Source organism: Eucyclogobius newberryi, unplaced genomic scaffold (assembly GCF_026437365.1).
Source record: "Eucyclogobius newberryi isolate DKJ021-1_F unplaced genomic scaffold, fEucNew1.0.hap1 SCAF_11, whole genome shotgun sequence".
Lineage (NCBI taxonomy): Eukaryota > Metazoa > Chordata > Actinopteri > Gobiiformes > Gobiidae > Eucyclogobius > Eucyclogobius newberryi.
Window position 1 is genome coordinate 412,501 of NW_027315735.1, and position 19,187 is coordinate 431,687.

General features: G+C 38.0%; 1 protein-coding gene across 1 annotated transcript; it reads left to right on the forward strand.

Annotated features, from left to right (window-relative positions):
* Positions 1 to 1,949: 1,949 nt before the first annotated feature.
* On the forward strand, positions 1,950 to 15,738 carry LOC140348353 (uncharacterized). The gene is made up of 3 exons (XM_072434341.1): positions 1,950 to 2,419; positions 13,148 to 13,303; positions 15,642 to 15,738. The coding sequence occupies exons 1-3, from the start codon at positions 1,950 to 1,952 to the stop codon at positions 15,736 to 15,738; spliced, it is 723 nt and encodes a 240-aa protein (XP_072290442.1).
* The last annotated feature ends 3,449 nt before the right edge of the window (positions 15,739 to 19,187 follow it).

Consider the following 19,187-nt stretch of genomic DNA (forward strand, 5'->3'; position numbering starts at 1 on the left):
ATTTACTCAAACTCACCCTACATTTACTCAAACTCACCCGACATTTACTCAAACTCACCCTACATTTACTCAAACTCACCCTACATTTACTCAAACTCACCCTACATTTACTCAAACTCACCCTACATTTACTCAAACTCACCCTACATTTACTCAAACTCACCCTACATTTACTCAAACTCACCCGACATTTACTCAAACTCACCCTACATTTACTCAAACTCACCCTACATTTACTCAAACTCACCCTACATTTACTCAAACTCACCCTACATTTACTCAAACTCACCCGACATTTACTCAAACTCACCCTACATTTACTCAAACTCACCCTACATTTACTCAAACTCACCCTACATTTACTCAAACTCACCCGACATTTACTCAAACTCACCCGACATTTACTCAAACTCACCCTACATTTACTCAAACTCACCCTACATTTACTCAAACTCACCCTACATTTACTCAAACTCACCCTACATTTACTCAAACTCACCCTACATTTACTCAAACTCACCCGACATTTACTCAAACTCACCCTACATTTACTCAAACTCACCCTACATTTACTCAAACTCACCCTACATTTACTCAAACTCACCCTACATTTACTCAAACTCACCCTTCATTTACTCAAACTCACCCGACATTTACTCAAACTCACCCGACATTTACTCAAACTCACCCTACATTTACTCAAACTCACCCTACATTTACTCAAACTCACCCTACATTTACTCAAACTCACCCTACATTTACTCAAACTCACCCTACATTTACTCAAACTCACCCTACATTTACTCAAACTCACCCTACATTTACTCAAACTCACCCTACATTTACTCAAAATAGTGGTTATAATGAAGGAGAAGGAGCTTTTCAAAATGTGCATCTGAAAGTGTATTTGTCTTTGAGGTGAGGACAACACGCTGAGCTCTGGGATTCCGGTGAGGAGATGAGACCGGCAAAGAGATGATGACCAAACCAAAACTAATGCGTTACTGATTTGAAAAAGTAACATGGGAAGTACTAGATTACATAGCACAAAACTAACCCTCTGATGATTTATCATCATGACGAAAATCACTATTGACCACAGTCCTCTGGAGTAAAAGTGTTGATCCTCTTCCCATTCTGAGTAACTCTACAAGTGACAACATCTTTATGTAAACAATATTACATTATAGTCCCCTGTTGTATATATATTTACGTTTACTCATTTTTATGATCCATGATTAGAAAATTACTTGATTTTGTGCATTGTTTAATGGTTTGTACATACATTTTGGAAGAACCTTCTTTTGCACCATGACCTTATGTATGTATTTATTATTACGTATGTTATTATGTATGTTATTACGTATGTTATCATGTATGTTATTACGTATGTTATTACATATGTTATTACGTATGTTATCATGTATGTTATTATGTATGTTATCATGTATGTTATTATGTATGTTATCATGTATGTTATCATGTATGTTATCATGTATGTTATTACGTATGTTATTACATATGTTATTACGTATGTTATCATGTATGTTATTATGTATGTTATCATGTATGTTATTATGTATGTTATCATGTATGTTATTACGTATGTTATCATGTATGTTATCATGTATGTTATCATATATGTTATTATGTATGTTATCATGTATGTTATTATGTATGTTATCATGTATGTTATCATGTATGTTATTACGTATGTTATCATGTATGTTATCATGCATGTTATCATATATGTTATTATGTATGTTATTACGTATGTTATCATGTATGTTATTATGCATGTTATTACGTATGTTATCATGTATGTTATTATGCATGTTATTACGTATGTTATTACTTATGTTATCATGTATGTTATCACGTATGTTATTACGTATGTTATCATGTATGTTATTATGCATGTTATTACGTATGTTATTACTTATGTTATCATGTATGTTATCACGTATGTTATCATATATGTTATTATGTATGTTATTACGTATGTTATCATGTATGTTATTATGCATGTTATTACGTATGTTATTACTTATGTTATCATGTATGTTATCACGTATGTTATCACGTATGTTATTATGTATGTTATCACGTATGTTATTATGTATGTTATTATGTATGTTATCATATATGTTATCATGTATGTTATTATGTATGTTATTATGTATGTTATCATGTATGTTATTACGTATGTTATCATGTATGTTATCATGTATGTTATTATGTATGTTATTACGTATGTTATCACGTATGTTATCACGTATGTTATCATGTATGTTATTATGTATGTTATCATGTATGTTATTATGTATGTATTTATCATTATATATGTTATTATGTATGTTATTATGTATGTTATTATGTATGTTATTATGTGTGTTATTATGTATGTATTTATTATTATGTATGTTATTATGTATGTTATCATGTATGTTATTATGTATGTTATTATGTATGTTATCATGTATGTTATTATGTATGTATTTATTATTATGTATGTTATCATGTATGTTATTATGTATGTTATCATGTATGTTATTATGTATGTATTTATTATTATGTATGTTATTATGTATGTTATTATGTATGTTATTATGTATGTTATCATGTATGTATTTATTATTATGTATGTTATTATGTATGTTATCATGCATGTTATTATGTATGTATTTATTATTATGTATGTTATCATGTATGTTATTATGTATGTTATCATGTATGTTATTATGTATGTTATTATGTATGTTATTATGTATGTTATTACGTATGTTATCATGTATGTTATCATGTATGTTATTATGTATGTATTTATTATTATGTATGTTATCATGTATGTTATTATGTATGTTATTACGTATGTTATTATGTATGTTATTATGTATGTTATCATGTATGTTATTACGTATGTTATTATGTATGTTATTATGTATGTTATCATGTATGTTATTATGTATGTTATTACGTATGTTATTATGTATGTTATTATGTATGTTATCATGTATGTTATTACGTATGTTATTATGTATGTTATTATGTATGTATTAGTCTGCTCAAGGCCATCCCAATGCAGAACTCAAAAGGTCAAAGAAACTTCTTATTCTGGTGTGGATTCCAATCCCAAAGACATTCTTATGATGCTGTGAGTGAGGCTCTTCTTGTGAGAATACTGATACTGATGGTTACTATGCTGTGAAAGGAACCGAGGTATCCACATTCAGTTACTTATCTGAGTAGTTTTGAATCACTAATTGAGTAATACTCAATATTCAGTTTGAAGTGACCATAATGTGATTTCAATTTAGAAACTGGAATTAACCTCAGATGATCACAACATATGACACATAAAGTCAAATACATGTGATTGATGTCAGAGTCTGGTTTAAAAAGACACATATTATTGTATTTTACTCAGTGGTGTCGGGGCAATCGAGGTCAGTGATTGACCAATACAATCTAAAATGACACAACAGTGTCACAACTATATCTAAATTATCCTGAAATATCTCCAAATAAGCCAGTTTCCCTCTCACTTCTGCTGCTGTGCCTCTACAGGCCGCTGAGCAGTACTGCAGGAAGTGGGAAGCTCGATTCCCTCCTTCCACCGCGGCTCAGCCTGTGACTGTGTTCAGAGCCCGTTCATGTTCTGCTCTCTAACATGAGCTTCAGAAGCAGAGCGGACAGCAGCTTCTTTCAGAGGTTTGCTCATGTGCCCTGAGGACCACACGGGCACCAGAAAAGTACACAGATTTTAATCCTGTGCCCAAACTGCACATTTGCAGCAGGAAGGCGGCAAAGTCTTCGTTTGTAGCTAAGGATATGCTTGTGTTTCTAATGTGAGCTAATTTGCATGTGTAGGGGAATGGAGATGGACATTCCATGGCCAGATAACAGAAAATCTCTCTTTGAACATTGGGGGGTTTTCGTTCTCCCTCTCTCCCTCACCGCAGGGAGCCGCTGTGACTTTTTTTGATAACAGATCTTCTCCCCACAGTCTTACAGGAGGACGCCCCGATGAAAACTATGTTTTATGTGATTATGCCATGAATGTTTGTCCGAATCAACTCCCTACACCGCATGTTTCACCTTGTGTTACGTATTTTTCCACTGTTTAAGGTTTTATATTCCCAATGCTTGATTTTCGAGCGCCCATCACAGGTGAAAGAAGATGTAAAATGTGTCTACCTCAAGAAATAATGTGCACAAACTGCCAAAAGTGTTTAACGTGTAGGGTTAGGGTTAGGGTTAGGGTTATTTTCTCGGCCAGGAAGTTTTCGCTGTAGCGCCCGCCCCTTTCGCTCCCAGCATGCCAGGTATCAAAAGGACGCTCCAAGCTAGAAACGCTCTCTTCTCTTCTCATCCCCTTTGTCTTTTTCTCTTGGAAGCCCTCTCCACGGACGAGCCTTTCACTTTTCCTTTGTCTCAACAAAATCCGTCCGTCACGTGGTCGACAAGGCCATGCCAGCCCTGGACTCTGAAACCACCTGAAACCACCTGAAACCACCTGGAACTACCTGGAACTAAGCTTAAGCGCTAAACCGGACAGAGACTTTCTTTGCTACTTCGTTTCTTTTCTTTTTGAAGTAATCTACGCCGTTTAGGTGGATCAGCGCTACGTTCTCATCTGAGTAAAGGCCGCGTGAGGAGGAACAACCGGACATCGCCTCCGTTGCCAAGGACCTCACAGCCGCCGGTGCCTTCCTCGCTCCACGGCCAGCACACCGCTCCACGGCCAGCACACCGCTCCACGGCCAGCACACAGCTCCACCTTCGCCGCCCGCTTCACGAACCTTCGCCGCCACACCTCTCCACGCGACGCCTCGCTACGGACCTCGTCCGCGGACAAGGACCAGTCGGACCGAGTCTCTACAGAACCGTAAGCCGAGTTCAGTGTGCGGTCCCTTTAGTGGCGTGATTTGGGTAGAGCTCAGCTGTTCCTCCTCCCTTTAGCTTCTCACTTTCCCTCTTTTTGATATAGATTAGCATAGACACGTTTGATTATCAAAGGCAAAACCCTGGTTTAACATTGTCTGCATGAAATCTGCTGTTAAATCTGATATAACATCACCTGTGATTTACCTGTGCGCATTTCTGCTCCGGTGTTTTTGATAACCCTTTTGATAAATAAACTACACGAAAGAGTTATTGACTATTGTTTGTTTGATTAGACTATGTGTAAGTCCCTGTATCGTGAAACACCCTTCAGACCTTTTTAACGAGCGCGATTAAGGACCGTATCTTAGCTCTTTGGGTTTTACCCTGGTGCCCCGTCTTGTCTCGTTTCTGCAAAGAAATCTCCCTTAATCATAAACTGAACACATGTAGTTTGAGACCCTACACATGGAATGGAGGATCCTGGGCTGAGAAGTGAAGTGACAGGAGGACAGCTCTAGTTAGCGGAGGAGCATTCGTCTGACACAAGACTATTTTATGAAGCAATAACAGCGACAAAGGAATAACTCAACATTTGATGAAGAGTGAGTGAATCGGTGGCTGTTTTGGACTAACTCCACTTGAGGAAAATACAAGATGTCTCTTCAGGAAAAACATGGTTTGATTTGCATCTGGGAGTGACAGGTAAGTTTTATCTCGGCTGTAACGGATGTTTTTAAAGTTTGATGACAAATGAGGCATGATTATGAGTGCATCCGTCTGAAGAATACGCTGTTATTGTATCTTGTCATAAATGTTGTTTTCTGTAGTTACTCGTAGCACTAAAGCTGTAATATGTCGCTCGTTGTTCACGTAAAAATAGCATTTTAAATCCAGAGAACCAAGTATTTTCCTCAGTATCGAAATCGAGTTTAAAATATTGTGACAACTTGACTTTGTGCTTGCCGGAAGGAAAAAGTCAGAGCACTCCACAGATTTTATATTATTTGTTTAATTAATAAAATGTATTAATTAAACAAATAATATAAAATCTGTTTAATTATGAGACACATTATTTATGATGAAGGCAATTCATCATAAATGGCCTTTTCTGTCTGTTGAATTAATGAACAACATGGACTAGCTGTGCAGCATGTCGGGCCAGAGGGACTTGTACATTGTTTGCGTTTATGTTCATCTTGGTTATGTTATTGGACTTCTTGTTCATATGTTAATGCTACTGACCCCTGCTCCGGTCCTAATCTCGCCACACGGAGAGGATAAACAAACAAACCTGAACCTGAAACTCCTGATTTTTAAGCTTTAACGGACAAATACTTGTTCGAGCCCACAATAGTGTAGTCCAAATACTGGAGTGTAATTCATGTCCTCCCTCTTACTAAGACAGTAGACTAAAGTTTGACTAAAGTTTGATTAAAATGTTTGAACACGCCACACAGCTCTTGGTGAGAGTGTGGGTATGTTTATTTTGTATATCATATAAATTATGTGGGGCACCAACCTAAAATTTTAGACAATCACTAATTTTCAAATTATATATATATATATATATATATATATATATATATATATATATATATATATATATATATATATATATTATTTGTCAATAATTAATACTTAATCTGAAGGTTTGTGAGAATGTTTTTGGAAATAACTGAATAATTTACCAACTATGGTTTAAGAAGCTTTATTGACCAAACAATTAAGCAGATGAATAGGAATAAAATATAAATAAGCCTTTAATAGGTGGTGCAATTACATAGGATTTCAATAGATTTATCTTGTTACTGTATGTGTTGGAGCTAAAGTTGATACTACAAGCCGGAGGGTTCAGTCTCGAGTACTTACTTACTCTCTACTTTAAAAAACAAGGGTACACCTGCCACCTGCTTGTATCCTTGTTATTTCTTTACCTGGAATGTTCCACAGTACGCACTGAACATTTATTTCCACATAGATCAGATTTGAAGAAAGACAACCCTACTCTCAGTAAGAATACATGTTTTTTTCCAAATGTCTGTATTTTATTTTTCGCAATGTAAATACCTAAATGCAAGATAGATACGTTTAATGCCATGCTGTGGAACATTGAAGATAAAGGTTGGTGTAATCCCTCATTCGTCCATGAGTGTTCGAGTGTAGTCATCTGGAGACCTTTCGACTTTCACCCAATAGACATTCTCAAGCTGCCGACCTTGTATGATAATTCAGATATTTATCCTACTCCACTGGGCCATGAGAGAATTTAAAAATCGTCTCCAATTTTAAGACAAACCACAGACATGAGGACCTTTTGCAAAGAATATTTGTCTCACACTCATTTGCTGTTAGCAGGAATGATTTTATTACAAGCGAAGGACAAAGAAAAGGTCACGTGTTCGAACGATGAGTCTAATGAAAACAACCAGTTCACCCCAAGCTGGGGTCAAATGCAGAAGAAAAAGGTAACCACGAAAGCATAAGTTTAGGGGTTTTATTGGCGTCCGGCAGCCAACTGCAAAGGTGTATTTACTGCCATCTACTTTATTCTTTAGACTTCGGGGTTCTTTGCTTGATTAGATATGTACTTGCTACATAGGGCCGCAAAACATATCACAATTTTATCGAAATAGCATTTTATGGCTGCCAGGTATAGACCATCATCTTTTGGGATTGTCTGACTCTTCATAAATACTGGACTGAGATTAAGAAAGCAAATGTTTTCAACATTAAAATCCCAATTAACTTTAAAAGAATGTATTTGGGACATAAAACTCTTGCAATGGAAACAATAGATGGATACCTTTGCGTGTGCTTTTGGCTGAAAGGCTGTCCAAAAGAAAGATGATACAGAATGAACCATCGAGAACTGGGCAAGAAATCACCTTTGCAAATATTTAACAAACTGTGGTCCAAATGGGTCAATATAAATATATATATATATATATAACCCTAACCCTATAATATACCTGTGAGTCTTGTTTTTGGTTTATTTTATATAATGTAATAATAATACAAAAATACCAGTTTGAACTGCTCCAAATTGAACATCTAAATGAATGCCATCACTTCCTCAGCAAACAGTAAATTACCCTTATTATGTTAAAACATAAGGTAGGTTAGTGTAGACCTCCACAAACAGGATTTAAAAGTTCAGTCTCAGTTTAAACTGTGCTTTTTGATCAGAATCCTTCTAAGTGCAAATATCACCGCAATTGCAATGATTTGGAAAAATGTAATGACATAATATTTCACTACTCTCTTTGAAAGAGTTACTGAACTCATACATGAACTCCATCTGGACAATTACAGACCAATAATTCCAACATTAATCTCCTGTTAAGCCCAAATATTGTTGCACCTGCTGAAAATAATGCAATAGAAATGTCTCCTGATTTGATTAAAATTCAGTGTACGTTTTCTGATGTGATCGCACTCCCTGATAGACCTGGTCGTGCTCCTGCTCTTTGCATAAAATCTGATAGGACTTTGAAGCTGATTGAATTTGGTTGTGCTGGAGGGGGATGTTTGAGCGGTGAAATCTGTAAGAGTGTCACGTAGTGAGAGCGCAGAAAGAGCCGAAGACGATCCCATTTGTTATTGTTGGATACAGAGGGAAAACAAACTTGTAATAAGTTATGAGCGATAACATGACATTGTATTCAACCTTAATTCAATTTGACTTGAATGAATTCCTATTTCTGACTGAATTGATTTATTATTGAGGTTGAAATATAATTTTTTTAGAAATTGATATTACTGTACATTTTCCAGTTAAGGAAAGACAAAAGACATATGACATACGTTGCACTATTTTGAAACCATGAACGAATAACTTCTCACAGACGCTTTACCGCTTACAACTGGGTTAGCGATAAATAACATGTCCAAAAAATAATACAAAAATAGAATAAAAAGCTCTCTGACATCACATTGCATGGACTGTTTTGTGAGGCACAGACAGAGAGGACCTCGTAAACAGGATCATAGAAAAAAGTGTGAAAGGAGCAAAATAAACGATCCATGTTTTGGAGGAAGGAACGTTGTTAAAAGTAAAAATGAATCATACAGTGTCAAAAATAAGAGGCGTAGTGTGTTGTAACTCGGGATGGGACTGTATGGAATCTTCACGGCACGATGACCTTGTGCCATAGAGAAGAAAACAAGGACGTTTTTGACTGAAAAGTGTTCATATGCTTGATTATACCACAGATATTTGGGAAAACATGATAAATGATTGGGCCAAAACAAGTAATGCCTTTACTGGGATAGGCATACATGAGTTGAAATACATTGTGGGCTATATTTTTATTAATATAATGAGTGCCAAGATAGATGTAATACGTTTTGAACTAGTTGTAACTGGTTCACAACAGTACACACATTTTCCTGTTTTTTTTTTAATATACTTCACTCACATATCCCACTTCATGCAATCAGAATAATTTGTCTGGAAGGTAAAATGTGTAAAATCACTGATCCTGATTGAAAATAACAAGCCAAACATCATCCATCCTCCATAATTACTCATGCATTCTGCTGGCTCCTACAGCCACAGCAGTCACTCATTAAGATGTAGGAAGAGGTCCTCACTGAGGGAACATGGGGACGCCTCACTTTTGTTTGCAGTCGTTCAAATTCTGTTTAAAATGAGAGGCACATGAAGGCGCTGCCCTGACGCTGCAGAAGCTCTCAGCCTGTTGCTATTTCCGTCTGCGTCCAAACACTAAGCCTGCTATCACACAGAAACACAATTCACTTATTATTGTGAGACACGGCGGTTATTCCAGCTGGGGCTGCCACTGTAATGTGTTTATTCTTCTATTTCATTTTTAAAGGAATTGTCCAATTTAACCGTTGTAATCTCAAAACTTAAAAAAATACTAGAATATAGAGGCTTGTCTGGCAATATATAAAAGCAAATAATGTGCTTATAATTTGCCTCTGGAATTAATGAAAATAATTACATGCTGAACAATGATGATTTTATGATAATTAATATTTAGTATCTCACAAAAGGGGCAGTATTTCTATTGTATTCATGGGTTTCAGTGATGTCGTCGTCATGTTTTTGTCGTCGTCATTTTGAGGACGTCACTGTTGTAGTCCATTGGTTGCTTATGATGATAAACAATATTTAACTTTTCATTAAAAAAAAGGACAAACTAAGCATCAAAAGAAACAAAATCATGGCACATTTAAATTGAAATGAATGTCTCATTGAGTACAAAGTCAGTAAAATGTGTATTTTTCCAAATCAAGTCTGAATGTCATTCTTGCCATTTGTCTGATGTCTGTCCCCATGTCATCCACCCCCTCGCCATGGCCCCCCTTCCTGCCGCCATGAGTACATTCCAAAGGCTTCCGTCCACCGTGTCCATGTCAGGAGTTTTGAGGCCCAAGTACATAGCTCCAAAATGGAATGGGATGGCCATGTCAAAAACAGTCCTACATCTGAAGGACAGTCCCAAAACACAGGACAGCACCTCCTAGTGAACAATGGGCACTATGACATGGGCTCTTTAAATGTGACACACCTCTCCAACAAAACTCAGAGTTGCTGTCCAGATCAGCAACGCACTATCACTGATGACAAACTGGATCTTTGGGAAAGTTACAGAAGAATAATACTTTTTGTTTTAGACTTGTTGGTAAACGGCACAGTGACTTCAAAATGGCTGTACCATTTTGACCCTCGAAAAGATGTAAAATAAGTCAAAGCACTTCCTTTCCCTTCTCTCGTTCTCTAACCTCAGCTCCTACTGACACCGCTCCAGTTGGTTTTCTTTTGGTCAATATTATGCTTTATAATTCAATGGGTGGTTCAGCCACTAATGCCACTAATGCCACTATATAACAAGCTAAACCCTTGGAAAACCCCATTAACATTACACCATTATGCAGTATGTCCTGTGTTATGCCGCTCTGGTGTCTCCAGTCATAAGTCAGAGTAAACATGTGGTGACAAAGACAAGCTACTTTCTGACCATCATCCCTTCATCTGTTTTCATCCAGATCTCCACTTGTAGCTGGACCCCAGGCAGCATCACCAAACCTAAGGGAGCTGTGAGGTAAATGCTGCTCTAATTACCTTGTGGTCCCTGTGTGGTCCCTGCGTGGTCCCTGTGTGGTCCCTGTGTGGTCCCTTTGGGGCCCGTGCTCAGTGAAAATGGCTTGCTAACAGCTCTGTAATGGGCTGAATACACAGGTGCTTTCCCTGAGCCACCTCAGCTCTCACCAACACAGATGGAGCAACTCTGTCTCTCACAGGAATAACACCGGCAACTCACCTGCTCGTGCATTTAAGACACCCACAGACAAGGAAAACAGGACATTTACTCACAGAAGATTGGCATTGGTCCTCCATCAAATATGCTAGTAAAATATACAGAAAAGATCTTGATAAACAACAATAATATTTTATAACACTCTACAGCCCAGTAAACCATCCATTCAAACAGTTTCTTACTCATTTCTCAGTCTCTTCATTCTTCTTCTTCTTATATCTAGTAAATTTATGCTTTCCATCAACAATGTTTCCGATTATTTCATCACCTTACAAACTCTTAATCTGTTTGACTTTATGACTGCCAGTGCTCCTCATCGTGCAGTGATAGCATCAGCAGTTCAGGAGAAGTTCAAGAGGAGCTGTAGACTGCTGATAAGTGGTGGAAGTGCGGCACTGTCTGTCACTCAGGGAAAGTGGCTGGAATTGTGTTGCAATCACAGATGTGACACATTAACTCTGCAGTGTCTCCAAAGCCTGCAGATAAATTGGCTGTTGTTTACGGGTGCAGAAAGTCAGCTATAGAGCAATAAACAAGTAGATTTATGGATCCAGAGTTTTGTATGCACACAAACTTTTGTTAATAATACTCTTGAGCTGTTATAATTTCATTTGGATGAAAAATATGGAAATAAAAAGAGATGGTTCAAAATTTTGAGTATTTTACGGAATATTTAATTTCCAAATGATGGGGAAATGTGACTTTAAATTACATTTTGTGAGTTGTGGAGAAGTCAGATGGACCATGTCGACCTGTTAGACAATGTTTGCGTTGGTCCAAGAGTCTCCACAAATCACTGCTGGTAAACTTCAGGAGTGGGTCTTAGGGTCTTACAGTCCCCAAAACTCAAACATTAAACACCATATTTTATCCAGGCTACATTGTGTGTTAGTGTGACAGTGGGTGACAGATTAGGCAAAAACATTTGGATCATAAATAGGCCGTGGAAATACTAATTCGATTTTTTTTTTAATTTGTTTAAATACATTTTATTTAGTTTTTATATTTATATTTATTTCATCTAGTTTAATGTATTGCTTTTATTTGACTTTATTGCTCTGATAGTTGTTGTTCCCAGTGCTATTGTTCTGCTGACTTTTAGAGCAAATGTGTGTTTTAAATGACTATTGCCTGTATTCTAAGCACTTTGGAACTCTCCTTTATCTTGTTTATAAAATGTCCTATATAAATAATATTGGATTGAATTGAAAATGCGACACTATGTTGTTCAAGGTATGTTGCTTTGAAGCATTAGGTGAGCTGCTTATGTATGTTATTTATAATTCAGCATAGACTTAAACTAATCCATTATTTTTCAAACGTAAACACTGAAGTTCTGATAAATTGAAACTATGAAGAGAAAAACACACTCCTTTTAAGTTATGCAATAGAGAAACAAGATTCTAGAATGCCAAATTGAGCTTAATTCACTGTGTAACTGTCAGATTACAGATTTGTTGACCCGGGTTATGGTTCATATCTTTGCCACAAACTTCAACGTCCTCTTTGTCTGCGGAAAAAAACAAAAGTGAAATGTATTTATTCACAACAGCCTCAGAAAGTGGTGCCATTATTCAACTCCAAAGACGTGATTGTCGACAGCTGAACGGGCTTTAAACCCTTTAAAGCTTAATATGACAAGTTTGTGTATTTCTATTTTGCATGAATCTCCCGTAGAGTTAGTATTATGCCCTTCCCCACCATCTGAGATCATGACATCAACAAATCCTCAAGCGTGAACACAACCTGCTGCCAAGAATTCTGTATTCAAAAAATGCAAACGTTCACACGGTCCATTTCCACTGTCTGGAATGATTTGCTCTTCTATATCTGCGTCACTTGGTTTGTATAAGCTACAAAGTCTCCTCCTCCCAAAGCCTTCACGTGTACATTATCTGTAAAGCCAGTGTGTTGTGCCAGATGAAAGAGCATATGTTTGCAGAGGTTGACAATAATCCGCTCATGTATGACAGCCGAGCCACCCCATCACTGCTCCTGTTCTCTGAAGTGAAAGAGAAACGAGGCTCCGCTCTCTGCGTCTCCATGGCAACCCTATCTCCCAACGTCTCCACAGCCTTTCAACAGTCGAGAGCCCTCCGCGGCAGCATCCTCTCCAAACATGCAGATTGGTCAAGGAGAGGGGCTGGGAATGGGAATAGTCTGTTCAGTTCAAATGTAATGAGAGGAAATCTAACCGGGACATATTTGGGGTATTTTATTTTTTACATTTATTGGTGCTGTATGGAAACTGGCTTTGCAGTTTCTCAACAGTTTCGAATTAGATACTCACACAGGCCAAAGCACACTTGATATATTAAATGTTGTTCTTTGGGTGGCAGAAGGAAGAACGCCAAGAACAGTTGAGCTTCTGAATGTGCAAAGGTCAGTTTGAAGTTACTGTGGGAATGTAATAATCAACACATTGTTTTGGAACATCTGCAGGAGTATGTATTATTAAAGAGGGGTCTATGGGTCCTCCCCCAAGAACTTTGGTAAAAAGCAGGTGCAATTTCTTATAATTAAGAGGTTTTGAAATTGATTATTAGTATTTCACTACGGCCCATAGACAAAACTGTATATCTCAATATAACTTTTCTCAATAATTAATATGAATCTCTTTAAGAACTAGATGAAGGCAGTAGTTCAATAGTTACAGTATGTATTGCAGACTAAGCCATGTATGAATAAGGATAATCCTAAATACGTATTTTTATTTTTTTCTTAAAGGATCTGTACCAGATTGTTTTTATGTAATATAGTAAAATCTGTTTCATACAGATGTATTATTAAAGCATCTATTCGGGTGAAAATGAGACCACAGCTGTTTCTAATTATAGTGTTTTATTCTCATTTTTATTCTCTCAACAGGAAGGGTCTCATTAGCATGCTAATGTGTGCTAGCTTTATCATGTTTGGCCTCAGAGTTGTGAAAAGGGCTGATAAACTAAGTGCAGGGAATATTTAGGATGCTAGGGTGGCTTTAGCTAAGTGATCTATACATGTTCTAAGAAAATCAGGTGGAACTCAGGTACTTTAAAAAGCAAAGACATAAGAAGAGCTTCTGTCACCACAGGCACATGTAAACACTGCTGACCTGCTCTTCTGGCATCTCCACCGGAAACATGATCAAAACATGGATAAGAACTGGTGCCAGAGCTCTAACCACCAGCGCCTGAACACTTCCTTCCACATCCACTCTGACAACCGCACTTTTACCAGGCGCATGTGTTCGAAATGAAAACACAGGGAAATGCATTAGAAACAACAAGTACGATTCATGGAGGAAGTAGAACATATCTCAAAGTGCTCGAAGATACTCTGACTTACAGTACAAACGTGAAGTTGATACAGTTCAAATAAAGTCAATTATGAAAATGGAAAATACTGTTGGGAATGTGTTTAGCACAAAGTGTTGCTTTCATCCAAAGCGATAGAAAATTACAATATTTTATTTTGTATCAAAACAAAGCCTTTAAATTACTTTGGCCAAAAGCTAATTGTATGGAATACATTTTGATTAATGGTTAACCCAACTTAACTATTGATTTATTTTACAGCTACTAAAACTATATTGCATTCAAAAAATGTGAATTTTGTTTTTACATTAAGACATCACAAACATACAGTTTGGAAAATGCACATCGGCAAACCTCCCTCAACTGTCATAGATGTAATATTACAGAAAACTAATATTTGCTATTACCTATTTTAATAGTAGTATTCATTTTATTTTTGTGGCGCCTAAAATCACAACAGCAGTTGCCTCCCAAAAGTGTTGATTGATGCACAGAAAGTTCATCACTTCCTTAGCACACGTGCGCTCAACATGTGCATTTTGTGTTACTGTTGTGGCTGAATCCCATTTCAACCACAGAGGGACACAGATCCAGAGAAGAAGCTTTATTACTAACTAAAATCAATGTTCTTACTAAATATCAAACGTTTTAAATCGCCACAGACACTAAGCAATATCTTGTATTATAAAGAACCTTAATTAAGGGTATTTTGTGTAAAAAACACATCTGGTGACAAGGAATATAAAGAGAGTGTGGAGGAAATGTGAAATGCCTTTAGGAAATGTGTGGTTAACTTAGATTGTGTTTTATTGTCATCTCCGATAACCATTCTACAAGTTTAAAGACATGTGCTGACACATGTGAGTGTTCTATGGCACTATTGGCAACTTCAGAACTGAATATTATTCCTCACTAAGCTAAACTACATATATCTGAATTTCTTGATATTTATGTGACGATGTGGATAGTTTTGAATCAAATTGGCCAGCAGGTGTCGCTCCAGTATAAGAACACCCCCCTGATCCAGTTCTTGTTTCTCTGCTACTCCTACTTCCGCCTCCAGTTGAGCTGTTGTTGACTCCCCGTCCTCCTGTCCTCAGGTAGTTTCTGCGTTTTCTGCTTCAATCATTTATTTCCACAGCCACTAATGTATGCTCTAATGTTACTTTAGTGCCATGGCGAGGCTCACGCCCCACGGCACGCGCCACGCCACGCCCCACGCCATGCCCCACGGCACGCCCCACGCACGCCCCACGGCACGCCTGTGAGCCTTTCTTTTAATGTTTGCAATATGGTCCTGGGCCGATTAATGCCCAGGTGGCGTTGTTGGTCCTCCGATTTAGTTTTAACAGCTACAGCTAAAGCTAACACACCGTGACATGCCACATTTAGTAAGAATGATTTGACAGTTCTAAAGTCTGTTGTTACTGCTGCGTGGAAATACAACTTAACACAGACCAAACAGATGGGGACAAATCCACGAAGTACTATCTGGGGTGGAAAGTAACACATGCATTAGCCAGTGTGTACATTCTGCTTGTGTCCATGCCCCGGAGGCCTTTACGGTCCCATTTCCCCCAGATTTGAGATGAAGTCAGTGTTGATCATCATCAGCTCACCTTCAGCTCCAGAGCCTGACAGAGCCTGAGGACGGGGCTTTCAGCCTGCGGGCATGGCGGGGGCATGGGAAAAGCAGAGCCACTTGGGGCCCCTCTGCTCTGGGAGGGAGCGGGAGATCAGTGGTGGCTACACATTTACTCGAATAGTACGGAGGGATCATACAATTTACATAAAACATCCATCCAAATAGTCTTATACTGGCAGATCTGTCCCAATAAGTCCAAAGTCTTTCAAACTTGTCCGTTATAAAACTGAGTCCATCTTCATTTCGGTCCAGCCCTTAATCGTGTGTACATTTTGAGTCATCCATTTGTTCCTGAGGGCATTTTCCCCGCCGCTGAGAGTATGCTTTGAAGATATCCGCTAATTGTGTCCATGGCAGGAGTTTTGAGGCCCAAATACAAAGTTCTGAATTTGTTGGTCAAGCCCCGAGATCTTTAAAGTCAAAAAATCATCACCAGACTCGTTCTGAGCTTTTCGGGCTCAAATCACTTCCTGCTTACATAAGCGTGAAAGTTAACCTCTGTTTCTCCTGTTGTTAATTTACTGAAACGTCACCTTTAGATTGTCCTCAATTTAATATATAAAAAAAACCAATGCTTGAAAAATAAAGCAATTTTAAACTAGTCAGTGTAATCCCCATCCACCCAGGAGTGGTCCATGGTACAACAAGTTTCAATGGCAGTTATATGGACACTGTATTTAGCATTCCGATGGCCATCCAGAAGTATTTTTTAATCTAAAGGTACTAGCTTCTAAGTCCACTACCTTCAGATTGAAAATTACCTCCAGATTTCTACTCAGTTCCAACTGCCTGTTTGATATTTTAGAGGTCCAGAATTATATCCCCTTCTCCTTCTTCTTCTTATTATCTACTTACTGTATGGGGGCCCCACATTAGCCCCCACATTAGTTCCGGCACTGGTTTGAAGTGTTTTTTTTCTACTGTACTCACCATGAATGCCAATGTCTAATGCAAAGTCCCTTGACACATACGACTATGACGATGTGAGTTTTGTCTGTATAAACAGAGAAACTGTACAAGCCACACGAGTGCTAAATGAGCTAGCTCAGCTAGCTGAGCTGGCTCAGCTAGCTCAGCTAGCTGAGCTAGCAGGCCCCGACTACAGCCTTAAATAAAAGTCCTGTCGGTGCGGTTTACAGTAGCGTGAGATATCAGCAGTAATTCATCATGAAGTGTTTGGGAGAGCGCTAAGGTAAGCTTTAATCAATCACACAGCTGTAAATGAATGCTTTGTGGCGGCCGTAATTATACAGTCATCGACGGGGCTGCTGTCGGCCATGTTGGCTCAGAGTTACACACGCAGAGGTGGTGGTCTAGACAAAAACTGTAGTCAAGTTAGATTAGCATTACTTAACTTGCTACTGTGCTACCCTCAAAGATGTGTGTGCGGGTTAAAAACACTTTATGTTTTACTATTTCTTAACATAAAACAACAAAAGAAAATGTAAAACACACAGACACAAAACCGTTTTCATGTTGAGGCGAGAGGCGTTTCACTGCTGTGGGTCCCAAAGAAGGACTCTAAATATTATGGCTCAAAATGAATGACTCAAGTGAAAGTGGTGGAATTTGAGTTAGTATTGAGTTTAACAGCAAAATTACACAATGAAATCAAAAGTCAATAATACAGCTCTGGGTCCCTTTCTTTCTTTTGTTGTTGTTGATACATTTATTTTAAGTTTTACCTCAAATAATGTATTATAAAATCAGCCCTTTGTGGCAAAATGATACCACTATGCGCTGTCTTGTCCTTGTTCTTGTCAACCAGGAAGTATGAGCCAAAATCAGCCCTCTGATTTGCATAAGTCCCAACTTATCTATCCTCCCAGGGGGAGATAACACATAAAAGCGGGAGATTGCCCTCCTATGAGAGAGATTTCAACTTTCATCAGAATTAAGAGATCCAAAAAACAAAAGGAACCTGCAGTGTTGAACCTGTATTTCTTTTTTTTCGTTGGTTTGTCATTGTTCGTTCGCCACTAGTTTCGGCACCACTCACGTCGTTGATTTCATATTAAATATCACCTGTGCACTTTCACTTTGCGATTTGCATTCTGGGACAGAAACATGCGTAATCACAACAAACATGTCAGCTGTTCCCCCCCGCTCGCCTTCGCCACCAAAATTAAGGATAACGGCATAGAAAAGGTCGATTTTTGATTTTCCAATTGAAATATCTTCAAATCTGGAGATTTAGGATCCGGAGACACGATCCACATTGGGAGACTCCTGACTAAATCGGGAGGGTTGGGAAGTATGGATTTGCTGCGCTTGAGCGTCCGCCACAGCTTCTCTTTGCTGTCTGAAAAAAGCTAAAGCTGTCCATGTGAATAATATTCACATATTAACAATGTGCTAAAGAGCTTTTCAGAGTTCTGGACGAGTTACATACTTCCCCCTTTTGCTGCATGAACATCAGATACCACAACTTTAAAGGTATTAGGTAATATTGCTAAATTAAGACGCTACTTTATTTAGCAGTATTACCTAATTCACCATCTCTAATCTATGTCCCCATACAAACTTAATTCAAATGAAGTATTGAGTTTACAGATACAATTGTGGAGTTGATTTATTGGTGTATACAATGTTTTCATTTTGTGTTTTGGTTCCCAAGGCGATAATCAAATCAGAAAGCAGAATGAGCTCCTGACTTTGGGTTGCCAGATCCTATGATTAAAAACAGTTGGAAATAAACTCTGACTCTCAAACGTCTCAGCATGACAGCCAGATTACTTGCTCTATTTGTGCCACTCTGCAAAGCAGCACAGACCAATCACAAGATGACAGGTCCATATGCAGCATAATTACTTCATGGTTAATGTCATTCAGTGACCTTGACAGGGGAACTGTCTGTCCCTTCATGCATGGATTAGGTGTTTGAGGTGTATTTACCTTGTAGACGTGTTTCGGCTGCTGTCTGTGTGCCATCTTCAGGACTGTCACGAGTCTTTGTTGTGAGTGTCACTTACACACACGTGTTTCTCCCTGAGGCGTGGTCAGCCTGACGGACCTCGTTCAACAAACAACCATCAAACAACAAGTTCAAATGTACTTTTCAGACTTTAAGAC

What these genes read in the sequence shown, in the direction of transcription:
- LOC140348353 (XM_072434341.1), top strand. Translation starts at nt 1,950, where the DNA reads ATGTATGTTATCACGTATGTTATCATATATGTTATTATGTATGTTATT. An exon ending in ATGTATGTATTTATTATTAT is followed by an intron (nt 2,420 to 13,147) that starts GTATGTTATTAT and finishes CATGTATGACAG; the next exon opens with CCGAGCCACCCCATCACTGC. An exon ending in CTCTCCAAACATGCAGATTG is followed by an intron (nt 13,304 to 15,641) that starts GTCAAGGAGAGG and finishes ATGTTACTTTAG; the next exon opens with TGCCATGGCGAGGCTCACGC.